The sequence below is a fragment of the Elephantulus edwardii genome, unplaced genomic scaffold (assembly GCF_000299155.1).
Source record: "Elephantulus edwardii isolate Elephantulus edwardi_28Jun2011 unplaced genomic scaffold, EleEdw1.0 scaffold00019, whole genome shotgun sequence".
NCBI classification, from domain to species: Eukaryota; Metazoa; Chordata; class Mammalia; order Macroscelidea; family Macroscelididae; genus Elephantulus; species Elephantulus edwardii.
In genome coordinates this window covers 2,468,404-2,486,251 of record NW_006399769.1, presented here as the reverse complement: position 1 = coordinate 2,486,251, position 17,848 = coordinate 2,468,404, and the positions used below count along the sequence as shown (strand labels likewise).

Genomic DNA, 17,848 nt, shown 5'->3' with positions numbered 1-17,848 from the left:
TGGCCAGAGCTCACCCTATCAGTATGTACGTAACTCCCTTGCCACACCAAGCCGTCCACAGCACTCAATTTACCTTAGTACCTAGGTACCCACCAACAGGCTGGCAGATTTCTCCAACCTGCGTTCAGTTTGGTGAAGAGAATTTCTGTTTGTTTCCAGCCTCCTGTTAGGAAATATCACTACCTATTTTTTTTCATAAGCTGTGAAATAAAATCCATGCGATCGCTAACTTAGAAGTGATAAATGGATTTTAAGGTCTTTGTTTTGCTTGTTATTGTTATGTACGAGATCCTCATGATTAAAGTCTAAATTGAGAGGCAGGGTAGTTTGAATGAAAACTAATAATTATTTAGATTCTCACATACTGCATCTTTCAGCCTGGAGATCATCTGGAAACATGGCAGGCACTGTCACACTGGGTACAGGAAGCAGAGCTTCTTTCTCACTGCCTGTCATGGTGGTCCTGAGGTGGTCAGTAGTAGAATGACAGGACCACCTTGAAATTATATTCTTTTCAAAGAAAAGATGCTGGTGCTTTTAGGGAGCTATGGAGGTCTAGTGGGTACCCAAAGGCAGGAGGACAGTTCAAATTGACGAGTAGCTGCAAGGGAGAAAGATGGGCAATCTCCTCCCATGCAATTTATACCTCTGAAAACCTACTGTCGGGCAGGGTAGCTATGAATTGGTTCTGACTCAACTGCACATAACAATACACAAGCATCTGGGAATGAATGACGAAAGAGAAACTGTTGATGGCTTAATGAAGAAATCTGTATAGTATGGGATTAAATGAACAGCCTGGACACAGCATCGTTTACTTGTTGTTGGTTAATTGCCAGTGAGTTACCTCCAGCTCATGTGTAACAGAATATGTGCCCTAGCCCTGTGCCATCTTCATGACCATTAATATGTCCAAATCCTTTGTTGAAATTGTTCTGGCAATCTGTCACGTCTACAGTCTCCTCATTCTTGTTGGTGTTCTATGAAAATAATCTCCTTTTCTAATGATTGATCTTTACTGATGATACAAGGATACATCCACCTGCTTACTTGTTATGTGCCATCAGCTCAACTACAACACACAGTGACCCTAACTATAAACAGTAGATCTGAACCCTGCTCTATCCTGAGCCAATCTGACTGTCTCTGACACACTTAACCTCATTACCTCCAGATGTCATTCTATCTCATCAGGGTCTTCCTGTCCTGCGCTGTCCCTCAACCCTTCCAAGCATGATGTCCTTCTCCAAAGACTGGTCCCTCCTGGCTACATGCCCAAAGTATATGAGATGGAGCCTCAAGATCCTTGCCGCCAAAGAACAGTTTGGTTTCACCCTCTCCAGGATGGACCTTTTATTCTCTTGGCAGTCCATGATGTGTTCAGTACTCTTCTCCAGCACCATTATTCAAAGCATAAATCTGTCATCTTTGGTCTTTGTCCAGCTCTCTTAGCAAGTAATTGCTAATGTCATGGCTTGTTTCAGGCACACCTTAGTCTCTAGACTGACATTGTTGCTCTTCAGCACTCTGGAGAGGTTCCTGACAACAGATTTTTGCAATGTAGTTTGTCTTTTGATTTCCTGACTCTGGTGCCAAGAGGACCATTGAGGACCCAAGAAATTGACATCATTAACAGTGTCAATCTCTTCACCATCTATCATGGTGCTGCCAATTACTTAGCCCTTGGGGGCAATAAAAAAGCCCTGTGAAGCCAATCTCTTGAGACAACAGGGACATCAAGGGAGAAAAAGTAACTCAGGCTAGAGAGCGAGCTGTGATTTCCTCAGAGCAAAGGAAGGGCAGCCCACCATTACCAAATTGCATATTCTGCCTCAAGCCTCTGTGATAGTGTACCTGCTCACTTTGATAAGGCTCTTATCACCTTTCTCCCAGTTTATTACTTGAAAATGTAGCCATTTTGCTGTTTCAAGATTGTAATATATTTTCTTAGTGATTTAATTTTTTTAAATAAATATGTTTTCATTTCCCCAACCCTATTGTGTTTCCTTGTATCTGAACAATATACAAAGTTCTCAGCGTGCTTCTCTTTGTAAGGTGTAGAATAAGTTTTCGAAGATGCCTAGAAGAGTAGCTGTCATTACGTTTGAATGCAAGACTATTTAATGTTTAAAATTAGTGAGTGAGAAAGGATACTGCACCATAAATCTCATTAAACTCATTGCCACATTGATGTTGGTCATAACCAATTTATAGCTGTCCCTCCAGCTGGTTTCCTGAGGCTTTAAATCACACAGGAGGAGGGAGATACCCATCTGTCTCTAACCAAGTGGCTGGTGGATTCCAACCCCCAGAGAGGTACCACATTTGAGTTAGCAGTGCACCTTCTATAGGTACAGTACCATCAAAGCTCACTAAGTAATGTAAAAGTAAAACTGAGGCTTAAAGAACTTCCGTATCCATGCCAGTAAACACTAACAGCTGCCTGTGGAGAAGGTGCACAGCTCAGACTCCTCCCCACCCCCAAGGAATTGCAGTGCTCAGGGAATACATTTAAGTAGTCAGTATTCAAATTCCTGGAAGTATAATGGATCAAGCCAAGGCTTTCTTACTTTAGAGATAAATGTCAAAGAGTTGGGGTGGGGGGTATTGTTGATTTTATGGTGGATTTCTAACATTGTTTAAAGGAAGCCCATCTTCTCTTGCAGCCAGTGTGCATCGTGTACAGCCACCTTTTCCTCAGAACTTTTTGTGTTGCTATGACCTTGAATGGGTTGTACGGTAGCTTCCATACAAGTACTGGAAAGGCTTGGTAATCCACTTCTGAAAGTCATTCATTGAAAACCTTACTGATTACAGCCATCCACTCTAGTTGTGCTTAGCTTCACCATGAGGCCAGGGCTTGTGAATGGCAGCAAACAACTCCAGAGCTTCTTTTCATTGTTGTTATTATATGAAGAATGAACAGTATCATACATGCATGCATGACTTCAGCAGGGTTTCAAAGGAAATTTTATGAAAGGAGACTGCCATTTCCCCCCCTCCCCCAGGAGCAGCTTGTGAATTTGAACTGCTACATTTAGTTTGACAATACAACCCCTTATTTCTAAACCAGCAGAGCTCCCTGCATATATTGTTACTGTTATGTGTCATTGAGTCAACTGTGACTGATAGCAACCCTATACACAATAACTCTGAAGACTGCCCTCTCCTGAACCAGTCTCACTGACTCCACACCTATCCCCAGTACTGCAGTTATTGTGTCAATCCATCTTATCCTGGTTCTCTCCTGCACTGATGCTCCACCTTTCCAAACATGATGTCCTTCTCCAAGGACCGGTCTCTCCAGCCAGTATGCCCAAAGTGTAAGAGGTAGAGGGTCAAAATCCTTGCCTCCAAGAAGTAACTTGGTTTCACCCTTTCCAGAACAAACCTGTATGTTGACTTGGTAATCCATGATATGTTCAGTACTCTTCTCTAGCACCACAACTCAAAAGCATCAATTCTCCTGTCATCCTTAGTCATTGTCCAGCTCTCTGATGCACAGCAAGTAATCATGAAGACCATGGCCTGGTTAAGGTCCCCCTTGGTTTCTAGACTGACATCGTGGCTCTTTAGCACTCTAGAGGGGCCTCTGACAGCAAATTTTCCTAACACACTTTGTCACCTCACTGCTGGTGCCAAGAGTTGGTTTTGCCTCAGGGAGAGACATCTTCATCACCATGGGACTTAAGCAGGCACCTCAAGTCAGTGTGATTTCCTTGCAGCCCACCTTTCCTGATACCGGCTATTGAGCCCTTTGGACTCTGAGCTGCATGTCAAGCTAAGCAGGGATTGCATTCAGTGTTCATGCCGAGAAAGCAATGGCTCCTTCCTGTGTCCTCTTGCATACTGAGCAGAAAATGCCTCAGATCAAACTGGACACCTGAAAGAGTGAACCTGGCCAAATGAAAGCAGCTATTAAATATGCCCTGAGTGTTGGCTAACATCACATTGACTCTGCTGCTATCTATGACAGTGAGACTGAGATCAGAGAGGCCCTGAAGGAGAACGTGGGATCAGGCAAGGCAGTGCCACATGAGAAGTTGTTTGTGACATCCAAGCTGTGGAACACCAGCCACCACCCTGAGAATGTGGAACCTGCCTTTTCAAAGACACTGGCAGACCTCCAGCTAGAGTATTTGGGCCTATACCTGATAAACTGGCCATATGCCTTTGAGCAAGGAGACAGAATGCTGATGGAACTGTTCACTGACTCTACCCACTACAAGATGACCTGAAAGGCTCTGGAGAAGATGGTAGCCAAGGGATTGGTGGGGCACTGGACCTGTCCAACTTTAACAGGCGGCACATGAATGATGTGCTCAACATGACCTCTGCCTTGCTGTCCTCCCGATAGAGTGCAACCCATAACTCGCTCAGAAAAAGCTGATTGCGCTCTGCTTCCATATGGTCTGGAAGTGACTGCTTATAGCACTTTGTGCCCCCTGATCATTCTTGGTGGGATCCTAGTGAGGCTGTCTTGCTTGAAGAGCAAGTGGTCCAGGAACTGGCTAAAAAGTATAGCTGATCTCCCGCTCAAGTCTTTTAACAGGTATAGAGGGAAATTACCTGCATTCCTACGAGTATCACTTCTTCCTGAATCCTTCAGAACATTCAGATATTTGTCTTCAGCTTCAGCCCAAAGGAGATGAAACAGTTAGGTGCTCTGAACAAAAATTGTTAGTACATCACGCCCATGCTTATGGTGAAGATTTATCAATTCTCAGAGTTAGGGAATGTGAGGGTAGGGTGTGATTGCCTCATCTCTGGCCTCAGGCTTTATTGCTCAGAGGAAAGGGGAAGAATTTGGCCTAGTGGTAAGAAGCTGCATTGTCATCCCAAAGGCAAGTGGTTCAAATCTTACCAGCTGCTTCATGGGAGAATGATGGGCAGTCTCCTCCTGGGCAATTAATTGCCTCTGAAAACCCGCTGGAGGGTCGGCTATGAGTCAGTTCTGACTTGACTGGCACAAAACAATAATCACAATGATGACAGCAATCTGAAACATCATGCATTGTGGGGTGGGTGGTGAAGAAAATGCAACAATTTAAAAATATTAATTAGGAAAAAAACAGTATTTTTTGTTCACAATAGCAAAGAGTTGGAAACAACCCACGTGCCCATCAACAAACAAATGGATAGAGAATCTGTGGTATATTCACACAATGGAACACTATGGTGCCTTGAAAAACAAGGGACTCTTGAAATATTATACAAAATGGGTGATCCTGGGGGACGTTATGCTGAGTGAATTATCTGTCACAAAAGGATGAATACTGCATAATGCCACTGTTGCAAAGCAGGACTGACATGGGGTTGGGGGAAAACTAAGAAAAGAGGGGATAAATAATGTATACTGCATTGAAACGGATGAGGGAAACTGTTTAGGAGGAATATATAATAAGGTATTATTAACATGACAGGAGTCCAGAATGAAAGCTGCATAGTGGAGTGGACTGGGAGTAGGGGGATTGTATAACAATGAAAGAATTTTTTTTCTTTTCAAAGAGAAAAGCGAACTGGGGGGAGGGGTGGGCAGGGAAGAAAGTGTACAACAATGAATGAATGAAAATCCAAAGTCTCTGTAAACTTTCATTAAAATTAATTAAGAAAAAAATAGTGTTGATTGTTAACAACCTCAATCTTTTCTCCATCTATCCTGGTACTGCCAATTGGCCCAGTGGTTAAGAATCTTTTTCTTCCTGATGTTGAGTTTCAATCCATATTAAAACTGCAGTCCTTGACCTTATACAGCAGACACTTCAGTTCCTCTTCAGTTTAGGGGAGCAAGGTGTATCATCTGCATAATGCAGATTGTTGATGAGTCTTCCTCCCATCTTGATAGCACATTCCTGCTCAAAGTCCAGCCTTCTGAATCTGTTCCACAGACTGAAAAGGTATGGAGACCAGACACATCCCTGACGTTCTCCTTTCCTGATTTTAATCAGGTGGTGTTTCCTTGATGTGTTTGGATGACGGCTTCCGGGTACATGAGCACAATCAGGTTTTCTGGAATTCCCATGGGCTGTCAAATCGGAAGCAACTCATAGCTGATTTTAAGAGGGTCCCAGGATATTGCCCATCTTTCTCCTGGAGCAGCTGCAACTGCCTGCATTTTTGTTAGCAGCGCAACTCCTTACCCACTAGGCCACCAGAAGTGCCTAGCATATATACACAGAGATACGGATGTCTGATGCAGCGGATAAATTTGAGTCTAACCGCCATCTCAAATTCACAAAAGAGGAAATGGTATTAAGACAGGACTTCCGACCAATCCCTGAGGGCACAACCGGAGTTTCAGAGCAGCGCTCAAGGTTCCTAAGTATCGCGATATGAAACGTGATCTTTGCCATCAATTGATTGGCTAGCTGGCTGGTGACGTCAGACGCATAAACGGCAGCAGGCCGCGGGAACGACAGCGATACTGCACATTCTGCTTGAACGGTGCTTTGAGTCTTCCAAGTAGGCAAAATGAGCAAAGCTCATCCGCCGGAGTTGAAAAAGTAAGTATGTGTCAAGGCTGAGCAAACGCTGCAGCCTCTGCCGGGCGCTAGTGCTCTGGAACACCTCTCCATGCCGTCAGTATGTAGGCCGGGTGGGCACGCGGCCCATCCCCCGCCCCTCACTCCGCGCCCGCTACTCGGGCCCTGGACCCGCGCTGCTGAGCTCCAGCCTGGCGCTGCGCCTTTCTGCCCGCTTGCTAGAATCCCCGTTCCGTTCTTTCATATCTTGCCTCCGAGCTTAGGGCCCCTCATCTTCGTAATCTTCCTCGTTATTCAGGACGTAGATAGCACACTCTTTTGAGCACCGTGAATGGCACCGTGTCCTGCGAAAGGTGGCTGGAATGGAAGTCTTCAGTATTAGGAATCAAAAGCCGCTTTAGTGTGTTTATATGTCTTGCGTATTAGAATTCAGTTTTTCCCTTAAATTTGTGTTCTTAAACCTGAATGCCTTTGCAGCTTTACCCTGATGCTTGTTTGTGTGGGAGTTAGCATTTTTCTGATTGGAGAAGGCTAGGTGGGGTTTTATGCACCCAGTAAAATCAGACTGAGCTAGTCCTATTTTATATAGGATCAATTTGACGTTTGAAGGCCCTCAAACACTCATGTCTCCTTAGTGTTCATACCTTTTATGCCAGGATTTTGACTATAGTAATTGGGTTGCACAAAGGGTTAGTAGCTTAAGGATCAGTTTTTGTGCGTCAGCCATCTAGTCTGTCTTATATATAGTTCATTTACTGCCAGTCCCTTAAGCACAGCGGTATCAGAGCAGACTTTGATGCGAGATTTGCCTGTTTTATAGTTGGATATGTTAAAGCCTAACATTAAGATAGTGGAAAATACTGAGCATAAATACTTTTGTAAAGTTTATACTGTGTTGATGGGCTTGTAAAATCTTATATCCTCAAAATTCTTAAAGATTGGTAGAAGTATAACTTTTTTCCTCCTCTTATAAACCCATTTTCTTTGATAACTTTATACTTGTGATTTAGCACACAGTTCCATAGTTCTGTACTTGAGGAGTGAAAAGAGAGTTTGGTACTACCTGCATCCAATGGGCAGAGCCAGCATAGCCCCTAACAGCAATGAATTCTCTGGCCTTAGCTATCAGTGATGCCAGGATTAAGATATCCTGGCCTAACAGGCACATGACGAAATGCTCAAAATTGCTGGCAATAAGAGAGATGCATTTCCAAACCACATTGAGATACTATCTCACCCAAGTAGCAGTGATAAAAGTTTAGCACTGCAGCAAGCAAGAAATGTTGGAGAGGATGTAGAGAGGTGGGAACTGTCATACACTACTGGTAGGATTGTAAAGAGGTACAACCGGAGAAGGCAATTTGGTGTTCCCTCAAAAAGTTGGGCATAGAAACTCTGTATGACCCTGCTATTCCACTACTAGGAATATACCCCAAGAAAATTAGAATAGACACAAACAAAGATCAGTACACCATTGTTTATAGCAGGGCTATTAACCATCACAAGAACATGGAAACAGCCCAGGTGTCCAACCACAACCCTTAAGGAGAAATACTACATAAGACCGTTAATTGTAAAAAAAGGATAACTAGTAAAACATGTTTGGAGACCCAAGAGGGGAAGGGATAGAAGCAGAGGTGTGAGAATGGGTAGGGGTGAAACTACAGGCATGCACAGTTTGATGGGTGGAGGGAGAGGTTGAAGGAAATGTTCTAGCTAGGAACTGAAAAGACAGGGTAATGATATGCAAGGTCCAATGGTGATTAATTTTAGAAAACAATGCATGGGAATGATTGTATGAAACATAACACATAGTGTGAAACACAATAAAACCCTACTGCATGCTGGAATAATGTAGACAGCATGGTACTGGTACAGTGACAGGCACATAGACCAGTGGAACAGAAGGAATCAAGAACCTAGAAATGGTCAGCTGGAATTCGACAAGGAAATAAAACCTGTCAGATGGGGAAATGACAATCTTTTCAACAAATGGTGCTGACAAAATTGGACTGTTACTAGAGAGCAGAGAGATGATCCACATCTCACACCATGCACAAAAAATCAACTCAAGGTGGATCAGAGACCTGGGAGAAAAGCACAAAGCCATAAGGGTCATAAGAGACAAACTGGGACCAAGCTTAAAAGGCCTAGTCTACAATATAAAGAGGCTAACAAATACAGCCAGAAATGCCCAGTCTAGAGAGGATAAAATTGATGAATGGAACCTTTTATAGAGTAAATCCCTGTGTGCATCAAAAACTTATTCCTGTAGGGGGGAAAACATTTGACAATTATCATCCCAGACAAATGTACGTTTACAGAGTACTTCTAGGCCTCCAGAAGAAAAATATGGTTAACTCAAATTACAAAATGGGCAAAGGACATGAAAAGTTTTTACAGAGGAAGACATTCAGATGGCCAGCAGACCTGAAGAAATGCTCAGGGTCACTGTCGATAAGAGAGATGCAAATCTAAACCACAATGAGATACCATCTCACCCCAGAAGCGGAGGCAAAGTTTTGGAGGGCAGCGGGCAGTGAATTTTGGAGAGGTAGGAACTTTCATATGCTGTTGATGGGATTGTAGATTGGTGCAGCCACTTTGGAAGGCAGTTTGACATTTCCTGAAAAAAACTGAACATGGTGGTTCCTTAGACCAAGCTCTACCACTACTAGGAATATACCCCAAGGAAATTAGAACTGAAACACAAATGGAGATTTGTACACCAGTGTTCACAACAGCATAATTCACTATCACAAAAACACTGAAACAACCCAAATGTCCAACCACAACTGAATGGTTTGAGAAATTGTGGCACATTCACACAATGGAATTCTCTGCAGCATTAATGAGCAACAATTTCAGGAAAAATACTGCACAACTGAGGAGAGAACGGAGAGCATTAGACAGAGTGAACTCAGTCTCTTAAGGACAAATACTGCATAAAACCATTACTGCAAAAATAAAAGGATAACTAGTAAAACATGCTTGGGGATCCAAGAAGAGGGAAGGGGTAGGAGCAGAGGAGTTAGGGAAGGGGCAAAATCACAGAGTTGCAAATTTGGGGGGAGAAGGGGTAAACTTAGGAAATAAGAGAGATACTGTGAGGACCTAGAAAGACCGGTGTTGGTAAGCATAGTCCAGTCGTGTTTAATTTTATAAAACATAATGATTGGGAATGATTGTATGAAACACAGTGTGAGTGAAAAACAGTTTGAAATACAATGTTTGTTTTTTTGTAAGCAAACAAATATAAAACAAAAAAAAATGTTTTAAGAAAGATATCCTGGCCTAAGTAAATTTTTCCTCTTACTGCCACAGCAATCTTGCCAAAAATGATCTCTTAATTCACATTTCTGCAGAATTAGGTCTAGATACTTTAATAATGAATGACACTAAGAAGAGCATCCATTTAAGAATACGTGCTAATACTTGAAAATTTGTTCTCTTCTTCAGCATGTATATAGATCTGTTTTAACAAACGGAACCATTTGTGTGTGCTCAGATTTCTCACTCACATGTATAGCTTTAGATAGACCGTTTGCATGATCTTACTAAAAGTAGGTTAAAAAATATTAATAGAAGTATAGAATTAGCAGGGTTGTTAGTAGGATTGAATTAACTTTGGCATATGTTATAGTACATACTATTAAAATACTATTTTATACCTTTTATTTAGCTCTTTGGCTTAATTTTCCAGAGATACCCTGTATATTACGCTTAGATAAAATTTATCTTTCCCACCCCCCCATCCTAAGAACCCCAAAAGATAAAAATAGATTTGGCTGCTTGACTTTCTCACATTGACCTTGCTTGTTTTAAATTCAAACTGTTAGTTTCAAAATAAACAATTTACCTGCGACCAGAAGAACTGTTAAACATTTTGATCAGAGAGTCTAAAGTAGAATCCTGGTCAGAAAGAGGCAAGAGAGGGGAGAATGTAGAACAGATTTTCAGAATCATAGAATCCAGATTCTGGAGCTATCAACAATTGGATTAATCCCTAAAACGATTGTCCATAGATAACCTTTAAACCGCAAACCAGAAATGTCTCCTGAAGTCTTTATTAAAGAATAATATCAGATTGGCATAGCAGAAGATTAGCAGTGGGGCAATGAGCTTCTGTTAATCGAGGAAGAACAATCTAGAAAAGGCAGGTAGGGGAAGTTGCACATCTTTAATGTGGCTGGATGATACCTATAGAAATTGTTAAATTAAGTGTAAGTTCTCTGCATGTACGGACTAAATCCCTTTGTCTCAAGTATAAAATACTGGCTGAATTAGAGTCTTTTACTTCTGGCATCTATATCTGATTTGCTCACATTGAGAATTAACCAACTGTAACTAAATCTGTGTTTTTCTGTTGTGGCTCTAAACTCCAGCCACAGAAAATTAGAAGGTATTGAATGCTTCTTAAAGACACAATTTAAACTATTTTATATTCTGTTTCTCAGATTATATTGCTTTGTATAATGCTCACTTTAAATAGTAGATTTTCACTGCTCTAATTTTCATTTTTAATAGATTGTACTGACTATACCTAATTTTGTTTGCCTGTGTTTATGCTTTATTAAGATGCTTTAAAAAAATCAGTTCTCTAATATTTACTCTTCCTTTTTCAGATTTATGGACAAGAAGTTATCATGTAAGTGGTTTTTATTTTTAGTTACTCAAGTGCTGTTTTATGTCTTGACAGTATGTCATGCTTAGAACCACACCATTAAAAAAGGTCACTGAACCTTTAATTTTCATTTGTTAATTAGAAAGGCTGACTCATAGTTGACCCATCATTAGATTTTCAGGAGGCTGCACTTTACTGAAGAGGAAAATCAAAATCCGAATTCAGCTCACTGTCATGGCATTGGTTCCAACTAAGTCACGAGAGAGTATGGCCATCTTCTAAAAAGTGATCATGGATTCAAACTTCCACAGATAGGTTGGGTTAGTAGCACAACAGGCCAGACTGCACCCTCAGAGTTCCCTGAAATCTCAGCTAGGAAATGTTATTCCTGGTATTTCATAAATTTAAAGCACTTCAATGTTTTCATTACAGGCAGACTCTGGATTATAAGCATTAAACTTCCCTGATTATGAACTCAAATTTCATAAAGCCAGAATTTTTTTTAAGGCATTAAAAATAATGGTATGCCAAGACAAAATTTAACTAATAGTTCATATATAGCTGTTCTGACTTGAGCACAAATTCAACTTAAAGATAGTCTTAGAAACAGATTTCATAATTCAGTAACTGTCTGTATTTCTTTCCCTTTCAGAAAATTAACAGGATTTCTCTTTTTGAGAGGAGGAGAAACTTCCAAACTGTAATCACACAGTTTTTAGAGACTAGAAGTTCCAGGGTATTGGCAAAGCCATCTTGCAGGAAACTTTTAGCAGAACATTCTTCCTTATTTCTTCTAGCTTCTGGTAATTCCACATGTTCCTTGGTTTTATTGTACCATAACATAACTCCAACTGCCTCTACAGAATTTTTTTTGTGTTATGGAACATGAAAAACATATTAATCTTTTTTTGGTTTCATGAGTTATTGCAGTGTGATCCTTAGTGTTTGGGCTCCTAACCCAAAGCTGATGCCTCTGACATGATATAACCCACTAATTTGCAGCCTCTTCAAAACCCACTGCTGGGTCAACTAAATCAATTGTGCCTGATGGCAATGAATTTTTAAGTTCTTTTTCCTTTAAACAAGCTAAATAGGCTTTAGATAAGGAATTAATCTCTTTCTTGGGAATATGTAGGAGAAATGTTCAACTTTCAAAAAATCTAACCAATCCAGGTCTTGAAGATACCTCCTACCTTTCAAATTTTCTGGGCCTCCTCGGCTCCACAGTCAACACTCTTGGTACCAGCAGTCAGGAAATCAAAAAGCGTATCGCGATGGGAAAGTCTGCTGTTAGGGACCTCTCAAAGGTATTCAGGAGCAACAGTGTCTCTCTGGAGACTAAGGTGCGCCTGATACAGGCCATGGTATTTGCAATCGCTTGTTGTGCATCAGAGAGTTGGACAATGACTAGGGAGGACAGAAGGAGAGTGGATGCTTTTGAGCTGTGGTGCTGGAGAAGGGTACTGAATGTACCATGGACTGCCAGGAAAACAAACAGATTCATCTTGGAGAGGATTAAACCAAGCTACTCTTTGGAGGCAAGGATTCTGGGGCTTCGTCTGACATACTTTGGACATGTTGCCAGGAGGGACTGGTCCTTGGAGAGGGACATCATGCTGGGCAGAGTGGAGGGACAGCGCAGGAGGGGAAGACCCTCTGTGAGATGGATTGATTCGGTGACTGGGGTAATCGGGATGGGTGTGTCAGAGGCGGTGCGGTTGGCGCAGGTTAGAGCAGGGTTTAGGGCTGTTGTGCATAGGGTCACTATGAGTCAGAAACGACTCAACGGCACATAACAACAACTTCACTTTTCTGAAAGACCTATGTTTTACCTATTTCTGCTAATAGAAAGCCAGAGATTTTTTGCTTTTATAAGAGGGGGGGAAGATAAAAAGTAAAACTCTCATTTCAGCACTTGTTTTGTAGCAGACCATTGAAGAAGCAGTGCAAGCTCTTTTCCTGGGAAATAAATTCCACATCAAGCCATCATAGCTCTGGTCTTATAAACCCTGTGTTGGTATTGTGTGTGTGTTACTTGGTTTATTTTTGCTGTTTAAGAGTCCTCTTCTTTTCCCATATAAATTAATGCTAATTGCTTCTTCACTTGATAACTGTTTTGGCTTATGAAAGGTTTCATAGGAATGTTTCCCTTTCTTATGGCACAGGAAAACTGAATAGAGGTTAAAACCTTGGGCTTTAGGGACTGATAGCCCTTACTTTCAAGCCCAGCTCTACCACAATAGTTGTGTGACCTTGAACCTGTTACTTTAAAGGAAAAGGCCATTTCTTGAAAACAGACATCATGCCAGGAAGGGTAGATGGTCAAAGAATGAGGGAAGACCCTCAATGGATATATTGACCAAGTAAGTATAAAAGTGTGCTTGAGCACTTTCAGAGATTATGAAGATGGCACAGAATAGGGTACAGTTCAAATCTGTTGTTCATAGATCACTATGAGTCATGTTTGCCGTTATTGTTTGTAACAACTACTGCTTCAGTTCTCATGTAAATAGCCCAGTGCTTGATATATAATAAAGATAGTGGATTTTAAATTAGAATATCTCTTTATCCCACTTAATGGTTAATAAGTAGTTGATATTATTTTTTTTTTTTAAGTGAAACCAGTATTTCTTTTTTGTAGTGAAATTAAATGGTGGCAGACATGTCCAAGGAATATTACGAGGATTTGATCCCTTTATGAATCTTGTAATAGATGAATGTGTGGAGATGGCAACTAGTGGACAGCAAAACAATATTGGAATGGTGGTAAGTAAAAATAGAGGACTTTTGATATTTTATTTATACTTTAGGAATATGCCTTAATTTTTCTTCTGTCAAACTCTTGGATTTTGTAGGAGGAAAAAAATTACATTAGTGAGCCATGAAAAAGCAAACCATGGATACAGTTAGACTATCCATCCTCATTTTTGTTTAGCATATGGCAGGCATTCATCTGCAGTAATCCTGCTTATTTGCAACTGAGGACTGTTCAGAACACTCCCCGTACTTGATTTTGGCCCAATCTTGAAAATAATTTTTTGTCTTTACTCTGAGGTCTGTAATCTTTTTAATTAGAGGAGCAGTTCTTGGTTGCATTTTTTAATCATATTTGTCTGAGATGTTGACTAGAGATTGCCTTTGCGCCTTGGTGATTCTAATACAATTTAAGATAGAACAGATGTTTATAGGCAGCTGCTGTCCAGAGCATCAGTATTTGGAATATGCTGGCTATTCTGCAGGGAAAAGATGATCTCCCCCTGTAAAGATTGGTAACGTTAAAAACACAGTCAAGGGTTCCATGATTTGGAATAACAGTGAAGATTCAATATTGTAAAATGGTACGTGAGTGCACGAACTCTTGAGAGTTGTCTTTCTGTGGTTCCATGTTAGGTTGTAGGCATTTCTGTTACTACGTAGCTTTGTCCTTTTTGTAGACTTAGTCTTTGAGCAGCCCTTTTGAGAAAATGAGCATTGAGTACAGCAAAGGGAGCAATATCACATGGGATCCAGGACCTAGTGGTTTAAGCTAGGCTTCAAACACTGTAGCAAAAAAGAGAAATGTTCACTGGCCGATCTTTTCTGTATATTATATGAGAAAGCAAAAAAGTGTATACCACCCTTGTGGGAGAATGTTCTTGAAAATAGCAAAGTTTTATTGTTTTGTTGGGTTTGTTAATTGTTTTTTGTGATACTAAAAAGAAAAAAAAGGAAGCTCTCTTGCCTTGTAGTAAGGAGCTGCGCTGCCTACCCCAAGGCCTGGGGTTCAAGTCGACCACCTGCTTTGTTGGAGGAAGATGGGCAGTCTCCTCCTGCGTGATTCACTGCCTCTGAAAACCCACTAGAGGGTCAGCTGTGAGTCGCTTCTGACTCACCAGTAAATTAACAACAGGAAGAAAAAAAGCCCCTAGATCTGAAATGACTTCACTCCCAAGGCAAGTCTCTGTCATGGACATTTGAGAGGGAGCTGGAGAAAGGAAGGGTCCTTGTTTTCATGATACAGTCAGTGAATTTTGATGTTCATCATCTGCTAGGAATTTAAAAACTAAGTACACATGTTCACTAGCTTTTCCACGTTTCCATGGTTGACTTACAAATCAGTAAATTCTTTCTTGATCCGTTTCATTATTTGTTATCCCTAAACTCCCTCCTATTTTTTTTTATTAATCCAACTCCTTAATCTTGTCTGTGGTTTTATTCCCATGGACATTTTATCAGAGAAGTTCCTTATTTTTACCAACCCCTTGGCTTCTTCCAAAATGCCTTTGTAGCACAACAGTTGGCTGCATACTGAGAGGTCTGTAGCTCCTTGAAAAGGAAAAACATCTTGCCTAAAAAAAACAAGAAAGGGCAGTTCTACTTCCGTCTTGTGGAACATTTTTAAATCAAAATTAATTTTATGGCTCATGTTTAGGTTCCCTGCTAGTTTCACTTCCTTTCCTACTCATCTTGAGCTCAGTTATTCACTGTTCTACTTGTCTTCTCATAGGTAAGCTTGCTTTATGCGCGGTCTGCTGTCTTGAGCACTGTCTCCCTAGGACCTTTCCTTTCTTACTTTTCTCTTTCCATTTTTTTCCCATTCAGATGCTTACACTGTTGCCTAGTTATGATGGTCATTCCCCTAGTGTGAAGCTTTGGCTGGCACATTGTTGACCTTTGATGCCCTCCAAACACTAACCTGGCATTTGAAGTCATCTGTGATTGGCTTCAAGTTATCTTTTGTATCCTGTTTCCCATCATACTCAAATTGGATTGCTTATCCTTTGTGTACTTTTCTTAATTCTGTTTTGCATTCCTTTCTTCCTGTCAGAATTGTAGGAAACTTTCAAAAGCCAACTAAAATACTACTTTCATAAAGCTGCCTTAAGCAGCTTTTAGTCCTTTTGTTCCCTAAATGATCTCATATCCCTTAACTGACACACACTATTATTTTCCTGTTACCTTCTCTTTATCCAGGGGATGAAGGGGCATGTCTATTTGGGTTCAATATAATGAGTTAGAGGAGACTTGGCATACCATCTCAAAATGTATATTTGTTCCGGAAGATGGACATCTCACCTAAAGAGGGTTTAGTGGCTTCAGGTCAATAATTAGTCTTCCTTTGGTTTGGAGAAAACTCAGATATTGACATGTAAGATTAAGAAAGCAGTGATTTGGTGGGAATTTGCTCATCTTCACTAATACATCTATTGAGTGAATTCTATTCTTTTCTCTCATAGGTAATACGAGGAAATAGTATCATCATGTTAGAAGCCTTGGAACGTGTATGAATAATGACTGCCTAGCAGAGAAATCAGTTGCTTCCACATTTCCCTTCTCCCAAGGACTTGTTTTACTATGATATAAAAACCAAGCTTTATACATTCTTCATATTAATATTTGTTCAATAAACTTTTGTAGTAGTACCAAATGCTTCCTCTTGGGTGCTCTAAATATAGAAATTTATGAGCTTTTATTCTCTTTTATCCTGGTACAAATTTTACATGGTACTTTTGAGACTGATTGCAGTATAGGTATTAAGTGTTTGTTACAACTGAAACATAGCAAAGATTTTTTTTCTCCAGTAAGTATAATACAGTAGTAGCAAAAAACAGAATGTTGTAGTCATTTATTTTTAATCATTAAATGGGATTTAAAAAAAAAAAAAAGACTAGAAATAGCATTGATTCCAGAGAAAGGCATTCCATTGTGTTTCAGTTCATTCTTTGTGGAGTAGAGAGAGGGTATACGTAAAGGGAGCTCTGCTGGCTTAAGGGTAAGGAGTTGAGCTGCCAACCCAAAGGCATGCAGTTTGAATCCACCACTGCTCCATGGGAAAAAGAGGGGGGCAGTGTGCTGTCATCTGCCACTGAAAACCTGCTGGAGGGTCAGCTGTGAGTCAACTTTGACTTGACAGTACATAACAATATCTGTCTAAAATAGTTCTTCCTGTTAGAGAAATACTTGACAGCTTAAGAGATAGAAGATTCAAAGAGTCACGTTAAGGAAAGTTGGCATGAACTCAAATACATTTCCATTTTCCCTTGTTCATAGCAAGCATCCAGGTGGTGGAATCCATTCTGACTTAAGATCATTTGTATCTTTAAATTGAACTGTATTACTTGTAAACCAGGGACTATAAATACTAAATGTAGAAATCTCAAGTTTGCATTAATAGAAGTATTTGGGAAGCTTTAAAGCTCTTAACAGTTCCTCAATAGAGGAACTGTTAAGAGTTAATAATTGCGTTAAAGTATGATTTCATCAATGTCTCTCACTGGGAAACATTTAACACAACATTCTGGATTTGTTAAATCTGCTATCATTCTACCCTGCCAGCCCCCCTGCAGTGAACCTCTTCTGTGACGATAGTGTTAATGCTATTAGAGCTCTCTGAAAATATTTTGTAAAAAGGATCTACTCTGGATTAGGACTTTATAGTCTAAAACATTTTGTACAGGAAGTATTTTTTTTAACCAAAAGTAGTTGAGGTCCATTAGTGAATTTTTACATTGATTTTCAACTCAAGCTGTACATCAAAATCGTTACTTTAAGAAGGTATAATGCTCCAGCCCTGTTCCCAATCCACGAAGTTGGAATCTAGTAACAGATTGTACTACAAAGACTTCTAAATTTCATCCTAATACATAACATCCTGACATGGCTTTTAGTAGGGGCACATTTGCTGTGGAAAAGGTTATAAAAAGTAGTGAAGTGGCCACCACACACAATGTCAGAGAACTCTGGATCTCGAATCCAGTTTGAG

General features: G+C 40.4%; 1 protein-coding gene and 1 pseudogene across 1 annotated transcript in view; both read left to right on the top strand.

The window, feature by feature from the left end:
- FAM136A (family with sequence similarity 136, member A) overlaps positions 1-3,752 on the top strand; it is a 10,769-nt gene extending 7,017 nt beyond the window's left edge. Inside the window, exon 4 of the mRNA XM_006882373.1 lies at positions 3,644-3,752. Coding sequence (XP_006882435.1) covers positions 3,644-3,752 — 109 coding nt within the window. The remainder of the gene's footprint in view (positions 1-3,643) is intronic.
- A 69-nt stretch (positions 3,753-3,821) lies between these two features.
- Positions 3,822-6,745, top strand: LOC102848338 (annotated as a pseudogene).
- Positions 6,746-17,848: the final 11,103 nt, after the last annotated feature.